The 20,681-nt window shown below is 40.3% G+C and overlaps 2 protein-coding genes across 5 annotated transcripts in view; both read right to left on the bottom strand.

The window, feature by feature from the left end:
• rasgrf2b (Ras protein-specific guanine nucleotide-releasing factor 2b) overlaps positions 1-16,497 on the bottom strand; it is a 29,708-nt gene extending 13,211 nt beyond the window's left edge. For all 4 annotated transcript variants that reach the window (XM_026322138.1, XM_026322139.1, XM_026322140.1 and 1 more), the window contains exons 1-10: positions 16,201-16,497; positions 5,724-5,830; positions 5,201-5,348; positions 3,354-3,443; positions 3,088-3,224; positions 2,344-2,460; positions 2,124-2,203; positions 1,049-1,242; positions 801-910; positions 592-710 (exon numbers count right to left, since the gene is read on the bottom strand). In XM_026322138.1, coding sequence (XP_026177923.1) covers positions 592-710; positions 801-910; positions 1,049-1,242; positions 2,124-2,203; positions 2,344-2,460; positions 3,088-3,224; positions 3,354-3,443; positions 5,201-5,348; positions 5,724-5,830; positions 16,201-16,476 — 1,378 coding nt within the window. In that variant the 5' untranslated portion in view covers positions 16,477-16,497. The remainder of the gene's footprint in view (positions 1-591; positions 711-800; positions 911-1,048; positions 1,243-2,123; positions 2,204-2,343; positions 2,461-3,087; positions 3,225-3,353; positions 3,444-5,200; positions 5,349-5,723; positions 5,831-16,200) is intronic.
• Positions 16,498-17,371: 874 nt separating this feature from the next.
• Positions 17,372-20,681, bottom strand: part of msh3 (mutS homolog 3 (E. coli)) — a 30,067-nt gene continuing 26,757 nt past the window's right edge. The window contains exons 22-24 of the mRNA XM_026322142.1: positions 19,294-19,426; positions 18,982-19,150; positions 17,372-17,690 (exon numbers count right to left, since the gene is read on the bottom strand). Coding sequence (XP_026177927.1) covers positions 17,609-17,690; positions 18,982-19,150; positions 19,294-19,426 — 384 coding nt within the window. The 3' untranslated portion in view covers positions 17,372-17,608. The remainder of the gene's footprint in view (positions 17,691-18,981; positions 19,151-19,293; positions 19,427-20,681) is intronic.

Genomic DNA, 20,681 nt, shown 5'->3' with positions numbered 1-20,681 from the left:
GTCACTTCAGGTTTCTTCATTTGATCCCAGACTGATGGGACCAGGGCTCTGCGGGGGTCCGACCATCGCTGCAGGATTCCTGGTTCTTATGCCACTCAAATGAGCTCTTCATGAGCTCTGGTGGGTTCCTTATGGGCTTGTCTTTCTGCACAGTGAACCTGGGATCAATCTGACACCTGAAGTTGTTGTGTGATGAGAATCTAAAACATCTAAAGTGCCTAAAACATCTGCACAGTGTTGCATTTGTTTGATCATACCAAGTTACAACACTACAAAGCAAAACACTTCATTTTAAAGTACTTGGTACTAGTCCTTTAAGGCTTTTTCTTGCTAATAGATAAATGATTTTACTTCTTCTCAGAAAACTCTTAGCATTGAGCACCACAACCAATTTAAAGAACCACTTTTTTTTACTAGGGGAAAGCTGACAGAGAGCCAAATCTACTGTCATGATTCAGTGACTGAGCTCCACCAAGGTACCGTGGCTGTGCTCTCAGATCACAAGTTGACAGGCAGGAATGTCTTCCTGTCAAGTAAACCTCCAGAGATTTGTTGTGTGTTGAGCCATGCTGTGAGCTGATGAAGGCTCACCCTGCCTGACGAAGGTCTGGCTGGTGTCCAGCAGGATGTCGCAGCCCTCCACTATCATCCTTTCTATGGCCAAGTTCTTCCGGATGTTCTCCGTGTCACTCACCTCATCGTGCATTACTCTGGCCACACACAGACATGGCAGCTAGTTCAATATTCTGATATTCAAGATGTATCAGGAAGCCTAAGGACTCTGACAACCCTCCACATACCTGGACAGTTCCTCTAACTTGGACTTAGCAAATTCAAGACTTTTACGCTCCACATGTTCATGAGGTGTGTGTGCCAATAACTCATGCAAGGTGATTATGTATCTGGGAATCTATTAGGAGACAAAAGCAGGGAAAAAACTTGTCAAATGTATGAATATATGGAGGTAAGAATAAATATGGATAGCTTACATTTGTGTTATGGTACTGTATGTTTAGAAAATGATTGTGAGGTGCTGCTCATGGTCTACCTGGAACATGGGATATGTGAGGAAGGTCTCGAGCATCCTTCCCTCACAGGCAGCATTGGACTCATACTGTTTCAGCAGCTTGTCAAAGTCTCTGTTCTGCTTACAGTTGGCCAAAACCTGCAGGCTGTACTGATGGTTTCGCACAAACTCCTGATAGATGTTCAACATTGGCAACAGGATGTCGAACAGGTCAGCTAAAAACAAACACACACACACACACACACATATACATACACATATAAAGCACAGGCAAAAATGTATAATTGTCCAATCACTTACAGTCTGGACCACATATCGTCACGTGCATATAAGTCACGTCAGGGTACAAGTCCAGGAATGCAGCTCCCAATTTAATTTTTTTAGAGTTCAACAGCCATTTGTCTTAATTTGAGCTTTCAGAAACGTGAACAAGCAAATACTGAATCATCTGCACAGGCACAAAAATGTATAACTATAACTATAATGTATGTATAGTTGCAATATGGACGGTGTAAAAGTGTCTTTATTATACTGTATGAAATATCAACGCATAGTCTGTGCAGGTTCAAGCCATGTTATGTTGGAAGCTGAATAATTTGATAACAATATTAATATAAAAAAAAAAAAGAGAGAACTGAAAATACTCTAGAAATTGATTTGATGTAAAACATAGTGTTGGTCAAAAATCTACACTTGGTTCCTGCCTGAAACAGTGACTCAGATAAGGGTGACATGTTTAATCAGCAAACCCTTCCCTTTCTGAATTTGTCACAAGTAATTTGCTGCCCCGTCTTTCAGCAGTCGGTCTCCTGGGTGATGCTTATCTGTTGAGGGGGCTTCTGTTTTAGGAGAAATTGCGGATGCCTTCTAGTCTGGGTGGTCATTGTCTGTCAAGACAATGAGCGTGCGTGTTGTGGACTAAGATAGGGAAATGAGTGCGTGTGTGCGAGAGAATGGGTGCACTAAGACATCAAGGCTGACGTTTGAATGAGACTAACGAGATGTGGAGAAGCACTGAAAACCTGACCTTGAGGTCAGCGAGTGGCTGCAGAGCACATGCATGCAGTGTCTATGTGCGTGTCAAGTAACAGCTTACCCAGCACCAGAGTCGGCCAATTGGCGATTCTCGCCTTCAAGCCTTGATGGAAAATCTCATGTAGAAACATAATGGTCTCACTGAAGTCACAGTGAAGATGCAGTGTGAAAAAAATGACAAAAGAGGTTTTATTGTTTAGTATCTGTCATTTTTTGTGCCTCCACACGTCAGTGATTCAGTTAAATGACTAACAGATGGTTAATCACAAACCCTACACCACCTGTTCAAGAAGACGCTGCTGACATCGTCATGGCTGATGGGAGGCTTCTTAGAGCTGGCAGCCATCCTCAGAGGTCTAAGGAAACAGTTGACCAGGATGTAGAGTTGGTGGACATACCTGCCATCACACACAAACAGACAGAAACGGAGGTTTGACCTGGATTATAAATATATAATTTTCCAATGAGAATGCCCTGCATGGTTTTATTATAGGAGAGTTTCATGAATAGTGAAGGACACGTGCATATTAATTATCACATCTCAACATTTCCTGGGGTGAAAATATCTTTTGAACTCACCAGAATCACAAATTCACTCAATTTGTAACATGCAAGTTGTGATTTGCAACATAAAACAATTTTGAAGTGTATTACAATAAATGCCATACCCGACTGAAAAAATGAGCTTCCATTTGTGAAAGGAGAACAGGTTAATGGTTCACACATTGCTTTTGGCAAACGGATCTCAACTCTCAAATTAATCAAATCAAGGTGTTTGATCACAATGACACAGTCCATCCAGTACTGTCACAACTCATTCCTGCTCTCTGAGTTAGAATTGAATTGGTATCCACTTTGGTCCATGTCTATATTCTTAGGTTTATCATCAAATAGTATAAGACCTACAGAAGAGCATCCTGTCCTGAGCCACAGCCTACACAGTAAGTGAGATAACATCATGTGTAGTGACAACTTTTCAATAGCGGGTACTACTGTACTGTGCTAGACATAATGTATTTACATACTCTGTCTCTGCCTCCACCATGTTGAAGACAATCTGGTTCCTCTTCCTCATGCTCTCAGCGTGAGGAGAGCAGATATAGTCCTGAACAATGATCTTCCACTTCCTCCGACAAAGCCAGCCCCGCATGAAACCCTGCACCTGAGCAGATACAAACAAACAATGAGTCACAGGTTAAGAACTATAAGGCATGTTTTTTTTTTTTACTGAAACCAAAAACATCTGAAATTTAAATTCAACCAAGAAGAATGTAGAATTTATTTATTTTACCTTTTTGATCTTTTTGATATCTGGATCCTCATTCTCATGGATGACGTGGTACGGTCGCATTCGCTCCTTAGTTTTGTTCAGAGCTATAATCTTTTAAGAGAAATTAATTCACAAAAAATATCAATATCTACATGTGTGCACAAAAGACACATTAAATTACATTAAAATTGCATGTAATGAGATGAGATAATAAGTTAAGTCATGGCTACTGGAGCTATTTTATGTTACAGCGAACCCATCTCACAGGGAATAGGCAAGGTAGATGCCAAACTGAAAATGTTATTAGGATGGGAAAAACAACCTCACTGTTTAGATAGCACCACTTCTTATGAAATAACCAAGCTAGGTTAAGACAGGCTCTAGTACTATACTATTTTCACCTATTCATGTTTACCTTTCGAGCTCTTGACAACATAAGTTTATCACAGAAGAAAAACATTACGGATCAAACCAAAGCCATTTTTAGCCCCACACTTTAATCTTGGTTTTATTATCCACTAGTGCTGTCATGCAAATGGCAGCAGAGAAGAGCCAGTCTGCCAAGTGTTGACAGTTACAGCGACTAGTTGGTTTAATTATTCATAAACACTGAGCAACACACACATAAACAAACAAACAAGAGCATGTTTTAATGAGATGGATCACCAAACGCACACTGGCTCTAATTCTTTTTTCATGGTAGCCTCATCACACAGGCAGATGTTTCCTAATAAAAATGTGTTTCATGTGCTAACTGTATCTAGACACAGCAAGGGAAGTATCTGCCGCACTTGTTGCTCTAAGAAAAAATTACAACTAAAAGGAACGTAACAGGAAAATCCATTAAACGGTTTTATTTCTTCCCAGAGACAGAACAGCCTATATAAAACAAAATGTTTACACGAGTGATTATTGATACAAGAACAGCAGAGACAGAACTGGAAACAACAGTGTAGTTGAGATTTATGGAAATGTTACCAGCTGGCCAAATGCACAAATAGCATCTCCTGGGGCCAACTACTGTGCCGACTGTTCAGTTTCAATTAAACACCTGCACATTAAGAATAGCACTGCAGTGCCTTCTGGCCATCTAGGTGGCAAAAACAGAACATCTAAATACGAATGCATTTGTTGCAACAGTGATCTGGAAAATCACTGCAAATCTCTAAACAGCAGTTTCTAAACAATTGCAATGCTTTATTTCATCTTATCAGAATAATTTCCTAATAATGTCCTAGTTTCTTAATAAGAAGCCTTTGGTTCAGTGCAGTTATTATGTTATGGTGTTTTTGTCTACAGTTCATTTGGAATTGTACATTTGAACACCAGGATTTTGTGAACCAACGTGATGCAAACAGATAATCACAAAATAATTCCAGTGAAAGGCATAAATACTGCATTGATGTTCAGCCTTAATCCAAGTGATTATTTACAGTCTATTTTTTTTAACTGTTGTGTCAGGATTACAAAGTGCTATAAGCTGATTTACTGTTTACGTCAGGAAATATTGGAGATATTAATATCCCTGATGACCACAAACATCACATGACAGCTGTCAGGTGTAGGAGCAAGAATCAGTATTTGTTCTGATTAACAGTAGCATAGAGGTCAGCTGCAGTGTTTTGTGAGTAATGTCCACACCTGATTTATCCTGCTGTGACGGCAGAACAGAAACGTGTTGCGTCTGATAAGCGTAATGGTTTGGCAGCTCTTTGTAAGGAAGCTGATGGGCTCCTGAGCACTGGGCTTCTCCTCCTATGCTCAGATCCATGCACCGGCTACTGCCTAACAGTATGCATCTAGTCTAGTAGTGTGTCCAGTGGTTGCAAATACAATATAATATATATATGTGTGTGTGTGTGAGGTACCTCTGCTTTGAGCCTCTCAATTTCTGTGTCCTGATCCTCTAACTGGGTGCGCAGCTGATTGGCAGCCACCTTCTCCGTCTCCACTATCTGTACAAGGTGGATGTATTTCTGCATCAGCACCTCTCGTTCGATGATGATGTCAGAATAACTGGAAATAAAGGAGAGCTCCACAAATATATGCAGACACATGCAAAGAAGCACAACACCTCAGCAGGAACAGGTAAGTGGAAGACGGAAATGACTAAATGACTAAAATGCTGTGACATTATCGGATGTACGTGGAGTTTCAGAACATTCAGTTTCAATAACAACCAATTCTCAAAGCTCTGACACCACATATCCTTTGTGAACTAAGAAGGGCTTAGAAGTCCCAGCTTCATAAACGTGCCATGCAATAACAATATCAGATTGGGAACAAGCTAATGCAAGTGGATTCTCATACAGTCCTGAAATGAACTGCAAAAGGTTGGTTATTCTGTGCTTTACATTTGAAGGGATTACACAAAACGTAACTTCAGGTTACCTGGCCTGCTGGATGGCCTCCACCCATTCGTCACACTCACTCTCCTCGTCCGTCCGCAGCTCCAGAGGTTTCTGTCCATCATGACCAAACACGATGAGGAAGTAGTGCTGGCGAAAGATAAAGAGGGTAAAGCTGTGTGTGTTCCTGACTGCAAGACACAGCACCAACATCACACCTCAGTTGTGAGGGTCCCTGCTCCATTTACAGCACAAGATGCTTTGGTTGCTCTTTTGAGATACTAGCCAGAGCCACTGTGGAGGCTGCGCTTTTTTATTTTCCCCAGATTCATCCAGTAAAGTTCCACAGACCTTACATGAAGCAGTCGGTGCACAGACACAGACAAGAGAGAGTGGGTGGCTCAACACACATGACAGAGTTATTTGCTAAACTGAAATAAAACATCAAGTCTCATCCGTGCCTCCCAACTCCACCAGCCTATTATCATCACCATCAATTAGCCCACTGTTGCTGCCTCTCTCTCTCGCTCTCTCTCTCTCATTTCCTGTCTGTCTCGCTTATTATATTGTTGAATCTCCCTGAGTATCTGCCTTTAAAACACCTCCCTACACTTACACAAGGACTCAGCAGATGAAAGTACAGAGACATACACCTTTAGTACCGCACGCACACACACACACCAGGCATTATGTGAAGTGATAGAGGCTTTTATTCAAATGGTCATGTCCTGAGGCATTGGGTTAGCAGAAGAGCTGCTATTCATAGTCAGGGAAAACAGAGAAGACTGAGCTCTGCATGGACTTCTCTTCTCTTTCTCTCCTCTGCTTTCTCTTTCTTTTCTCTTCTCTTCTTTTTATCCAACCACCTCTTTCCTCCTCCCTCTCTCTTTGCACTTCACCTATCATCCCACTCCGCCTCCTCTGCCCAGCTCAACCAGCATCCTCACTTCTCTTGTTGGCAAAACCCACTCCTCCTCCTCCTACATCTCCTCATCTCTTCATACTTTCATCTCTTTGTGTCTCTCTCAGTAAGGACTCAGTGAACCAAACGGGGACCAGAGTAGAGACGTTTACCCTGCAGGAGGATGGAAAGGCTTCAGCCCCTGCAGAGGCCTTGGGTTGGGGAGAGCAACACTAAGGTTATTGGTATACACACACTCAAGAGACCCTCCTCCATCTCCATCTCATCTTTTTATGTATCTGTCATTTCAATTTACTGGCTGAGTGGATTTTATTACATCAACAATAATCTGTGTTCTAACACTCTTTGACAGGGTGAACGAGACAGAGAAGGTTTGATAGAGAGAGAGGAAGGAGAGAACTGTTACATAATATTTCTTAACCAAGTACACATTTCTAAATTGTGTCACCACCACTAACAATATAATATTTCCATGGCAACGCAACATCTGATGCCTCTGCTGGGTTTTGCTTTGCACTTTCATTTTCTGTTTTTCAGCATTGCCTCAATTATTTTTTTTATTGATTCATCCAGCAATTTTAGACCTAAGATTAGAGAGCTTTAGATGGACAATCTCACCAATCTCATGACATACATATATATATATATATATATATATATATATATATATATATATATATATATATATATATATATAAACAACTGATTGATCAAATGGTACACATAAGTCAAAGCAGGAATACAACCATCCATCCATTCATTAGCCACTGGGGGGCTGACATTGCATTAAATGTAGTGTAATATGTGGTAACATTAAATGGAAACAGTCAAGTAAAGTACACAGACCTGTGGTACCTGTTTTACAAGCTGTTCCCCACTTGTTTATTCTTTTCACATGCACCTGAGAATGTATATGCGTGTGTGTGATTGACAGTTGGTGGTGGTACAGCCTGAAGAAGTGCTGCAGTGTCGTTTCAAAGATGATTGCAAGCTCACAATAGATAATTGAAAAGCTTTATAAATGTACCTATCCACACTGTTCACACTGAATATAGCACATGCTGGTATTATTTCAGTTCATAGCATTTTCCTGTTGTTCTCACTGTCACTTTGTATTACATAACATATATATAAACATGGTATATATTCTATTTTACACCTGTATACTGTTGTGCTGCAGCAGAGACCCGGTTGGCCCTAGGCAGTCATTAAAGTTTAATGGCATATCATCCTTTACAGTAGATTCTGCACAAACAGCAGCCCTCATGGCATTAAAAAACATCCATAATGCATTGCAATGAATTACTGTGTCCTCAGTTGAAGAGCAAGTAAACAGAGTAAGAGGTCTGACTCCAGCCAAACTGTAAACACACAGCTTCCCAGCTCTAGAGAACCATTCAAGACTACCGGCTCACTCTCCTTTCAAATCGGCTCAAATGTACCCTCCATCCCTCGGGGCCTCCACTGTACTGTAAGAAATTTCATTTAGACAAATAAAGACAGACAGGGAAAGCAAAAGAAACAAAGAGATGGAGGCTCTTTTCTACTCTTTCACTATTTATGTCACAGACGTCGATTTTACCGCTCACCTGAAACTCTTTTTCTGACACGTTGAGATTATAGAGAATGAGCCTGTGAAACTGACAACGTAACACAAAGCAGTGCATTTTACCACCACTTAGCAAGGCACAGGCACAATGAGTGGCAGTAAATTTTATTATTCTGAAGCAATTTTGGGTCAGTCGTTTAAAAAAACTGCCTGCAGTGAGAACAGATGTGTGAAGCAAGAAGTTCTAAGTACCAGAAACTGACTACATGTCACTGTCCAACTGAGACTGAATGTTAGGAAATTAAAACCTACCACAAACACACACACCCTGAGGTTCATGGTAGTGCTTTGATGAAATACTTTCTCTCGTTATTAAAGATTAAAGAGTCAAAGAAGAAACCGGACTTGGTGTAATAGATTCATTAGGCAAACGATGGCTGTGGGGCCCAGAAATACTCATCTGTTATAAATATTTAAAAGCAGAGATGACAGAATCACTGTTGGGATCCACTAATGATTAGAGATAGCCACTCGTGATGCAACACTGTCGTCTGCTTTGGTCCCTGCACTGATGAGAGGCCAAATTGCATTTTAAAGCACAGCAGACGGACCTTGTTTTCTCTCTTCGTTCCTTAACTCTCACTCTCATCCTTTCAAAGCAACTTTCCCTCTGCTGCTTTGATCTTATTTACTTTAATGGTTAGAGAGATGCATGCATGCTGAACATGATATCTATATATATATAGATATATATATATACCTATGATACTGAAAGACTGGTTGAATAACAGTAAAGAAACTACAGTACGTAGTATAGGCAGCAGCACGACAACCGGGAAGTACTGCATTTTTCCATTGCAAGATATAAACAGAATTTGTTCCCCATTTTAACAGACTGGGAAAATATGTTTTCTATTTTTGGTTTCTTTACTGCAAACCGTGTGTACTTTGTAAAGTGGAGTGAATCACAAAAATTAGTGGAAAGTTTTCAGTGTCCCCATGGCAAAGACTCAATAGCATCAAAGAAAAAGTCAAAGCCCTCAGCATATTGTATGAAAAGTAGTTTGGTGCTGCAGGGAAAAGCAATGATTGCAGGTTGGCTGAGGCTTTGTACTTTGTCATGTATAAGATTTAATATCTGATCACTTAGATCAATACATTATGTGCTGATCACGAGATAGAAAGGAAAAACGAACAGTTTCAACCGAATGAGCCTCACTGGAAGATGATCTATAGTGTTTCTCCACCTTTGTATTGCTGTGGTGAACCAGACACCGCTCTGTGATCCTGCAGGGTGATAATTGCCATCACGGAGAAATACAACAGAGAGCAGACCAGATTTATGTGTGTATGTGATACTATAGAGCAAAGTGATATAATCCATAAAATGGATTTCCTGTAAGTGTGTGTGGGTGTTTGTGGGAGGATATACACCATGCGTGTGCTCTTCTGTAAAGAACAGAAGAAACCAGAAAGACAGAATACAACAAAAGACCCACACACAGTGATTATGAGTGATTACCAAAATCGAGATAATCTCAAACCACCTGTTGTTCTCATCAGGGAACACAATGTCTCATTCATATCAGCAAGAGATTATAAGATACAGTTTCTCCACAGTTATTTAGATTCAAAGAGGTCATACTAAAGACTGTACTGAGAAAGCCACGATACATGAGAAGAAACTAGATTACTTCAAAATCAAAACAAAGGTTAAAAAAAAGTAATTAAATACTTTTTCAATACTGCAAGTGGTTCTTAAAAAAAAAACTGTGATATCTTAAAAACAACACACTGATATCACATGTGCAGCTTAGTCAGCATTTCCAAGTAAAGGTCTCAACTGCATAATTGCCCATTATAAGGGTTAAGTCAGTTGCCATAAGCAAAAAATCATTTGTGAGCAGAAGCTTTAGAGAGATAATCAGTAAAGATGGATGTGTGTTCTTTTTTTTTCCACCCACCAGTCTTCTGGATCAAACTCACTATCCGCTTCTTTATACTCCTCTCATTCCTCAGCTCCTGTCATGCTCCCACAACGGTAATAATGTCTTTTTTGTGTCAGATCTATATCTTCATAAAATGCTGCAAGGAAAGGGAACGAAAACAAACTGCTATTGTCATGAAAACCTTGTGCATTCGATAATACGATTATTATCATGCAGTCAGGTATGATCTATAATATTTGCCATGATAAATAGTGAAGTGAAAAGAATAAACACGTCTTCAGTCTTAGAAGAATCTTTGATAATATACTCACTGGCATTCTTGCTAAGAATTAGATCTCTGTATTTTTCTATCCCCAATAAAACATATTCTATAAGTCCAAAAAGCTTTACTGCACTTTAAAACAAAACAACTGATACAGCTGTGGCAATACTTTATGTAACCACAGAATTCATCTAATGATGCACCAGCTAATGTGACAATCACTGAATCAACATCCCACATCCTGCTGTTTTGTCATTGCCCTCCATGCTGTGCATTTCCTCCAAAGAAGTTTGTAAAAAGTATGGTTTTCTCTCACACACACTTATAAAACTTTGACACAAAGACACACACACACACACAAACAGTATATAGGCTAATAACTGTTGTGGCTGCCTCAGGACACTGATCAGGGATTACTTGTCTTTTTATCTGGAGATTAAACATATTGCTACCCTCCTCCACTGTTAATTTCCACTGCATAAGTCTTAAACACATATAAACACATGCAATCTACAGCTATGATCAAGCTTTTTCTCCACTCTTACACGTTTGTTGCTCTGTCACCGGGAGGAACAGTTGAGAAACATCTTGCTGCTTTAATGCAATAGATGTTGGATTGGATAGTTTGTTCTATGACTCCCACAGTGCCGGAGCAGAGGTGTCTAAACACACAGTAAATCTAGTTTACTATTTTCCTGAGAATTACCACTGTGTCTAACCTGATCCTGTAAAAAAAAGAAAAAACAGTGCTCATAAACATTGCACAGACAGCAACAAACATATATGGAAGTACTTGGCAGGCTTACTGGTTGGTTTTATAAACTGAGTCCTCATGGGACGTGTGTGTGCTCTTCTCTCTTTTCCCACATCAACCTGTAGCTGGTGAGAAGCATATATAATAGATGGGAGCAGCTTCAGCAATAACAGTAACACCAGTGAAGAGTACAGAGGCTCAGTGCCCCAAGCCTTATCACCCTGGTGTCTGCACAAACAGCCAAGCACCGGGTACATCAGGTGGAGATGTGATGATATGAATGTTACACCTGCTGAGAGTTTACATTTCCATGCACTACCCAGCCTCACTCAACCGATCCTAAGGCAATTTTATACAGAACCTTAGCACTGCCAATTCCAGCTGTACCGATCAATATGCTGAAAAGAAAACCAGGAAAAGAAAGATCTAGAAAAAAAGATCAGGAAATTTGCTGCAGAAATAATCTATTTGAGTTGATTATGGACATAATGTTAGACTAATGGACGTCCTGGTCATTTGCTCTAACTACTACTACAATTTATTGAACTCACTTAGGGCACTTTATTTGAATTATTGAAGGCTTCTTGCAAATGGATTAAGACAAAACGTTCACTATTGTGATGCCCAAACCTGCTGCACCACAAGGTATCAGGACAACACTAATATATCACCTTATTAGGTTTTTGTGGTCAGGATTTATTTTGTCAATAAAAAGTCACACAAGACATTTTCATTGACAGGATATTTTTTTACACCAAAAACAAGACTATAATGAAATGTTTATGATTTTTAAGGAATAAAAAATTAACTGGTTTTGGTTGATGTCACCGATGACGTTTATTTGCACATCAATCAGGTAAAATTAAGAATAATCTGGAGTTATGGATTTATACCTAATATTGAGTTTAGCAGCTAAATGCATCACTATGTTCAGCAGAGACTCTCCAGCTTTTGATGCCGAGTGGATAATGCTGCTAACAAACAGCTGCCTGCTGTGGCCAAAACATTGCTAAAGAAGGCAGTGAGAAAACACTCCAGTTGTGAGTTGTAAAACTAAAAGCAAATCAATGAGCTGAAAGACACTTTAAAAGCTCAGTAGAGCTAAGGAGAAGTGCAGCCTCATGATAATTCTCTATGGGTTATTCCACAAAGATTAAAAATCAAACAAACTCTAACTCCAGTCCTTGAAGGCCACTGTCCTGCTTGTTTTCCAAATATTCCTGCCCTTCCACTTTCTGACTGGCTGAACACACCTGACCCAGGTAACTAGCAGTGAGTAGGGCAGTTGGAAAACAAGCAGGGCAGTAGCTCCAGAGGACCAGGGGTATTATAGATGATTAGTGCAAGTAACAGTGAGAACATGAGGCTCTGACAGAGCACATGCACATATAATTTTCCACACATACATGCATCATAACATTATTAAAGACTATGCCTAATAATTTAACATACTCACATTTCCTCTATCCTACTCTACAGACAACTTTTCCATAACTTTCAAAGCATCTCTGATTAACCTCTTCTAGTTCAGAAAACAGAAGTAAAGAAATGAGGTTTTCTTTTGTTCATTGATTTTTGGAAATATTATGTTTTGTGCCTCAGGGCAGGCCATTGTACAGACACTGAAATATTATTCCATTACCAGTTCATTATGAAGAGATTATGAAGACATCTTGATATTCACTGTTGTTACTGTCAAACCAAACCCTTTCAGTTTTTAATTCTACTCAACGTTGGAAAGTAGAGACAACAATGTGACTCTTCCTTATTAGAAAAGCTAATTTATATATGCAGATAAAATAAATGCATCACTTTTCCCCGAATATATGTGGAAAAAAAACTTTCTTTTGAAGAAACCACTTACAGGTTTCTAATTATAGAGACGTTATTATTGACCTAGCCACATTGATTTCTCTCAAATTTTAATTATTTGGATCCTGATTCTGGCACAATTACATGATTTCCAACCTGGAGACAGAGACTTAACTGGATTTCTTATTTCTGCCACATTTCAAACAGCTATTCAAGTAAGGAACAGCAAAGTCTGGCATTTGGGTGGTGATCTGGAAACAGACTACACTGTATGTAAAGTCTCATTTCCTCTGATTCCCACTGAGGAACTGTGCTTCTCTAAGCCATCCAGCACTTGAAGATGAGGGGAAGGGTAGTTTGACAGTCGTACAGTACACCTAAATTTACTGGCCTTTTACACAAACGCTCACATCAGCAACGCACTTCCCCAGTCGCTGTGGAAACCATTCAGACCAGTGTGAAAGCGCCTCTGAATATTTGAAGCGTTTGTGTCCATCTGAGAACACAACACAGAGAGAAAGAGAGCATCAGGCAGTAGCTGTGTGTTATTTGTGTGGATGCATTGTGGCTCACTGTGGGGGTGTGATACTGCAGGTTGCTGGCAGATTCACTCTACCGCACGAAGAAACAGTGAACAGCGACTAATCGAAAGACCGAAGGCCTTCCCTCACTTTTGTCCTACCAAACCCTTGCACAAGCAATAAAACCCTGGATCAGACAGAACCCTGAAATTCTCCTTGAGACATGACAATCTTAAACACACAAGCACACACACACACACACATTCCTCATAAGCCAGACGAAGTGCTGCCATTATTTTGTTTATTCCTCGCAGGTGTATGGCTACGTACTTAAACAGTTACATGGCAGCACACGAGGTTTCAGCTGAGGGCAGATTGAAAATAACACTAATTAAACGTCACAGCTGTAGTGTGAGAGTGAGGCAGATGGGGATTGAGAGACAGTCAGTCTGTGTGTGTGAAAAAAGGATAAAATAAGGTCATAATTGCCACGTTCTATTACATCAGACAAGACATGTTTCCTGCTTACACCAGTGCCAATATTAGTGTTTGGAACCGCGTGTAATTTTACCCTGTAAAAGACAGATTTCTCCACCTTTCATCACAATTAGTAACAACTCCATTACAGGAACAGAAACATACTCTTCCAGCTTTATGTACCACAGTATCACCTCATGGCTTTCATAAAGGCTTTTCTCCATTTGCATATATCTGTAACAAATTGTCTTTACACAAACAGTCAGTTTAAAGAGACAGACATCTATTTTGTATAGTATGTGGGTGAAAATGAACATATTCTGAGTGACGGTGATTGGTGGCTGTTTTTGACCTGTCCTTACCTCTCATTAATTCAGCATCCACTCACTGGAGCCTTAATACTTTCCCAAACTGTAAACAGTCAGTGCTCTTAGGTGTATTCCCCCACTTACATTTTCCTGTGATTGCTATAACCCTTGGATTGGTGGGACTTGAGACCAGTGCATGTGTGCATTTTTTTTTTTTCTCAATGAAATGCATGTCCAAAGGGTAATTCAAATGTTTCCTAGCAACAAGACCCCTTGTTGGTGCAACAATGCTGAGGCGACTTTCAGCACTCACCATCAAATTTACCCAAAATATTTTGGTGCTATCACAGATTTAAAGTCATGAACTCCTAATTATTTTCAGCCCTGCAGAAATAAGCGAGTGTGTCCATTGTTACAGACCTACATTGCCACACTAACCAGACAAGACATAAGACATCTAGAGTATTTGCATTTGATGTGATGCTGTGATAATGAAAGTGTGTAACTTCATAGCAGACTGTTTTGCTCAAAGTAAACGGGTTAATTAAAGTTAATCAAACTTTATGCAAGGCAACATCAGGGGAATGAATCAGGAAGGACTTTGATAATTAATTTACTGCATAACTTCAAGTGATGAGTTCCTACAGAACGGTCTGTGAGATACCATGTGAATGAATCTTTATCTTTTCATGAACTCCAAACATACTTAGTACAGAGGACTTCATGCTCATTAGACCGTTACTTACCCTTTTGTGACCGCGACGGTGCAGTTAATTTCCTCTACTTACTGTAATGATTAGGACAAGAAGCTGGTGATTTTCACTTGGGATTTTACAATTAGATCTTTACTAACAAACATCAGGGAGCGGTACCATCAGAAAGACATTTCAATCAAAGCACTAAGACCAGATACAGTCCTAATACGTAGCCCAGCAGTAGTGATGCCTAAAAAAAAATAAATGTCAATGCAAGTATGTGGCCTAGCAGTCAGTAAGCTGAAGGATCTGTGCTGAAAGGTAATGGTCTGAACACAAACTGCTTCCAAAGTGTTTTTACATATTTACAAAACGTCTTTACACCTACCAACATAATAAATGTCAAAACTTGTAAAAACTTGGGACTTGTAAAAACTGAAAAAATACAAAGGAATGATGATTGTTACATTGACTCTGACCTTAAACATAGTAACACAAAGTGTTTTAGCCACTAGGTCATTTCATATTAATGGGGAACGACTAATTAAGAGTCTTTTGATAGATAACCTACTTATGAACCGATGATTACCTATGGATTTATTATTTTATCTCTCAACTCATCATCCAGCTGGGAGTCAATGAGTCACATTTATTGGGAAACTAATTATTGCTTCATTTACACATCGTTCCACAGTAACTACTCACATTTATTACTGGATTTCAATTACCCACGACAGCCACATTTAATGGTTTAAAGAAAAAGAATATCACCTGAAAGAGAAAAAGCTGTTTCAGATAGTAAAAGAGAAGAATAAACTGTGTGACTGCTGAAGGCTGAGGACTAAACCTGTGTCTTTATATAATAGGAAAAGTGTAACTAATCTTTCTCTCCCTGCAGCCTGCTCCCACTTTGCACCTCAGAGTCCCTGAGGGGATGGTCACCTGCTGTGGGAGGATGGGAGCACTTGACACTGAAGGTCTTTCTGAAACTATAGGGAGCAGAGCTGCTGCAGCCACTTCAGTCTGATGCTGTATGTGCAAACCGTAGACTATGTGAAAACACCGATTCTCTTCCAGTATCTGAGCTCTTTTGCTGTGCGTGTCTGTCAGGAGCAGAATCATTTACCAAATAAACGCACAATCAGTTTTTCTTTCACTGCAGCGGCAGATCTGTTGACGCTGCGGAGGCAGATGAGCTTAAATGTGGGAACTTTTCTACTGACAGGAGGTTCTTGTATACTGACACCACATGGTCGCTTTAAATCTCTCACCTGTTTCTCGAGCGCTTCCCTCCCCGTGGTGGACATCTTGGGCGCCGGCGCGCGCTCGCAGGTGCATCCTTCCAACAGGTAAATCCCGGCAGGTCGCGCGCTCTGCTCGTTCTCGAAGTAGAACAGTACATTTTGGTAGAGTGCGAAGAACTTCTCGTGCCATCGGCTGTTTTCCGCCGTCTTCTTGCTCAGGTAGCCGCGTTTGGCCCCTTCTTTACGCGCGACAGCCGACAGGAACAGCGCGTGCCCTTCGTTGTAGCGGACGCTCTTCTGCATTTTGTCGCGCGGTTTGAAAGACACGAGACAACCGGAGCTCTCACCGCAAACCCATGTTCGCCGGGGCTTGCAAGTAAACTTTCCTATCGTGAGACGCGCGGCTCAGCGGCGCAGTGGCGCACGGAAAAGTTGCCCCGCTGATGGAAGCGCTTCTGCAGAGGAACTCATAGCGAGATGTTAACAGTCCGACAAACACTAGAATAAAGCCATGCTTCTCCTTAAACACCGTCATTAAACCACCGCTATCACACGGGAGAAGCGAGAGGCGTGGCGCTCACAGAGGGAAGAACCCTCAGTGGACAGTGACAGAATCACAGACACGATAAACTGTGATCGGATTTGACAGTGGTTAACTCTCTCTCGCTATCTCTTCTGCGCACACACACACACACACACACGCCCCCACTAAGGTCTCTCTATCTTTCTGTTTCTCTCTCTCTCCGGTGATGCGCGCTGATCTTGGAGTTGGCGGAATTAAAAGGCGGAGCGTGAGTTGGTTGTGTGTGTGTGTGAGTGAGGGAGTGGGAGACCTAGAGATGTAGTGCGGTTTTTCTCATAGGCATTGTAATTTGCATCGGCATTTTTAATAGCGCTAGATCAAAAAGCACATACTTATTAATGGACTACATTAAGGATGGAGAACATGGTAAATAAATAGAATTATTCCACCTTAATAAACCTGGTGGAAGTCAACAATTAATGCCTCCAAATGTTAAAACCAAGACAAGAAGTAACACTGAAGTTCTTATTTAAAGGGGAAGCCCATTGATCTGACACATGGGGCCGGGTTGTTTGAAATTTCATGAACTACCTTACTTGATGTTGCTCCTGTCTGTCTGACTTGGGGCTGAAAACTACAAGTTTAAAAGCAAAAAAAAAAAAAAAATGAATGTGGAAGTGGAAAGAACTGAGTTCTTATTAACTGATGTTATCATAGTTCGGTTACAGTACAGGTGATGGTGATAACCTGAACCAGGGATTGTTAAAGTCCTTTTCACCATTTCCAGCAGCAACATCCACTTCAGCGGCACTCAGTAAATTCTAGTTTGGACTTCAGTGAGCACGTATATTCCTCTTTGAGAAGGCTTTTTGTTTGTTTGTTCTGATGGTTCTGAGAGCCGGTGCAGCAATGTCAAGTGTTCGACCGCAGCCACTCCATGAGGGATGATCTGTCCGAGATGTTCCAAAGCTCGGAGAAAAGCTTCTTATTCTTCCTAGAATAACAGAAACAATGACACTGAAATGAAGCTCAAGCACAATACTTCATAAAAACATATATACATCCTTTGTGTACAGTTACTGTATACTCAGCATGGCTTCACATAGGAAGGATTACACTGACAGAGCTTGGTGTGTGTTGGTTGTGTGCTGACAGATAATTCATAGAGTGAAGATCATTAGGAAGAGTCTGAGTAGCACTCAACCTGCAGCAGGCTGACTGTTACAGACTGAGACACCATATCCAGATTTAAAGAGATGGCTGTATTTGGAGAAAGTGCAATACACTCAAACTTTGACAGCTAAACATTAACAATTAGCCGTATTTCCAAGCAGAGCACCTCTCTCACCTAATAGAAAAATCTTTCTACACCAGCATTAAAAACGAGTATTACCTATTCAGCTCCTTATTACTATGTGCTTGAACACATCCTCCTTAATTTTTGAATAAAAAATTAGCTGAGGGACAATAAGATTTGGGCAACCATGGGAAAAACACACATAAAGCATCTTAATTTGGTTTCAGCTCATCAATTGTAGAACACTTACAGCCATTAAAGTGATCTTGTACTTAATAACCAAGTTATGAATATCACTTTAAGATCTGAACTTATATTTTATATTAAAAAAAAAAAACTATCTTTCTTCTGCAAATGGAAAATTGCCTCACAAACACAACTAAATAAAAGTAGAAAGACATTGGCAACCCATATCATATTTCTGTGAATTCTTGCAGCACTCAAAGAACTTCAAACGTCATCAACCTGCTCACAGGTATTTCTCTCTGAGTCTCTGGGAAACTCCCTAATATCATCAGGTGACAAAGTCTGAGCTGTTCTTTCAAGAATCCCAGTGCATTTTCTGGTTCAAACATGCTAACACTGGTATGAAATCCCATTCAGTTGAGTATTAAAGCCTTAATAAACATTCAATTTGCTTTGCTTTTGCTTTGAGCTGCTCCAATTGTGCTTAATAATACTGAAGAATCTCCACAAACACAGCAACAGGATGATTTGGTGAAAAAAATAAATAAAAGTCAAAGCAGCAGAAGTCAAAATATCTTGACTTTTAATGCATGATACTGGTCAAGCTCCTAAAACACTGGAGCCTACACTTGATAGTGTTTCTGTGTTTAGTGGCATTCAGACCAACTGGAGCCCTGCAGGAAATAAACGCAGCACAGGAGGCTCTGGAAAAATAAACTGATGGGCCGTCCATCAGAAAATTCTAACCAGACTGGCTCGTATAACAAGAAATGGTCAGGGTGAATGTGTGTGTTTGCTGTACCTCCTGGTGTTAACCATGCTCTCCAGCTCTCTGGATTTGCGTGCAGCAGTGTGTAGTATAGTGTCTGGGATGTCAGCCAACCGGGCAACATTCAGGCCGTAGCTCCGCCCTGCAGCTCCTTCAGTTAACTGGTAGAGGAAGGTGATGAACTCTGGCTGAACCTCTCCATCTAATGGCATACAGTTTCAAATCTCATCAAAGTGCCAGTGATAATGATTTAGAAATTACCAAAACAAGATGACTCTAATTAACATGCAAAACTACAGTCAAACCCCATAATATGCATATGCATACAAAACCCCTCATACATACCGTCCATGTCAGTAGCAATGGCAGGTTCATTAAGTAGAAAAGCCATGTGGTAGTTAGACACTTGCCCAGGAAACAACCGTTCCAACTCACACAGAGGTGGATAGTGGGTCACAAACAAGGTGAGGGCTTTCACCTGTAAAGAAGAAAAGGGTCAAAAAGATCTGACACACATGGTATCATGGAAGACAGGTATCTGGCACCTCTTCAGCCTCTTACAGTTGGCATCTAAATGTTGAGGGTTGAATGGAATCTGTACATGGGATTCAGATTAGTAAAAATAACATCCAGCTGAGCTGCTCTGTAAGAGCCTGTCGGTGAAGTTTGTCACTTCTGTTGTTTCTGACAGTTGTAAAAAGACATCATGCTGGTAGGTAAAAGTAAGAAACAAGTACAGGCTGTACAGTTAATGTCACTTTTGGTGACCCCCACATGCGTATTTGGTTTTACTGACAGCAGAACAACCACATTCCCACCTACTCACCAGCTTTGCTTGTGAAAAATTAGATCTGACCACAGAATGCAGACAGTAAACTGCTAAGACAGTAAAACTTAGGATATCGCTGTTATAATTGTCATTATCTGTTTACAAATATACAAATACAAACCACATTTTATTGCCTTGTGTGTCTGGAAAGGCTCTGTGAAGCCTTATTTACACATTTTCTGGGAGCTAAATGCTACCATCAGCATGTTGACTGATTGCAGTCACAATGCTAATATGCTGACATGTACCAAATGTAACGTAAATATTACGTATCATTACCCTTAACGTGACTACATAATTAATGTCTAGTAAACATTGGGATCTTCGTTCTCTTCTAGTAAATGTTATTCCTTTGTGCGTTGACCACAGTTAATATGAAATCGAGTTACTGTTTTTTTCCTTGACTATTTCTATTCACACAAAAGAGAAGAGTAGGAGGGAAAAAAGAACAGAAAGACAAAGAGGGCTGAGGTAAGACAAGTGGTAGGTACCATAAACAAATGCTGCATTATGTAAGACTGTCCGAGTTTCCACAACTAACCAAAAGTTGTAGCTGAAACACAAACAGCAGATTGTGTATTTGTACGTATGTCCGCTGTTACTTAACTACCGCTTATGTATGAGCCAATACTTGAAAACATGCTTTGTGATTATTATCGTTACTATATACACATACCACATATACAGCATTATGTCACTTGTTCCTCCGTCATTCTGTTTACTCTGTTTGTATTTTCCAGCACGTCTGCATTTAATCACTCCCCTTTTTCTGTCTCTAGCTATAAACACCACGTTCTGCTCTTCAGGCTCCGCAAAGAGATTCAGCCAAGTGAAGGCACTTCACCTCATCCTCCTATTCTTTAATCTCTGTCAAGCCTGGGAGCCACCCAAAGGCTACATGATT

Source organism: Mastacembelus armatus, chromosome 9, assembly GCF_900324485.2.
Source record: "Mastacembelus armatus chromosome 9, fMasArm1.2, whole genome shotgun sequence".
Classification (NCBI taxonomy): Eukaryota; Metazoa; Chordata; class Actinopteri; order Synbranchiformes; family Mastacembelidae; genus Mastacembelus; species Mastacembelus armatus.
This window is presented reverse-complemented; position numbering and strand designations above follow the sequence as displayed.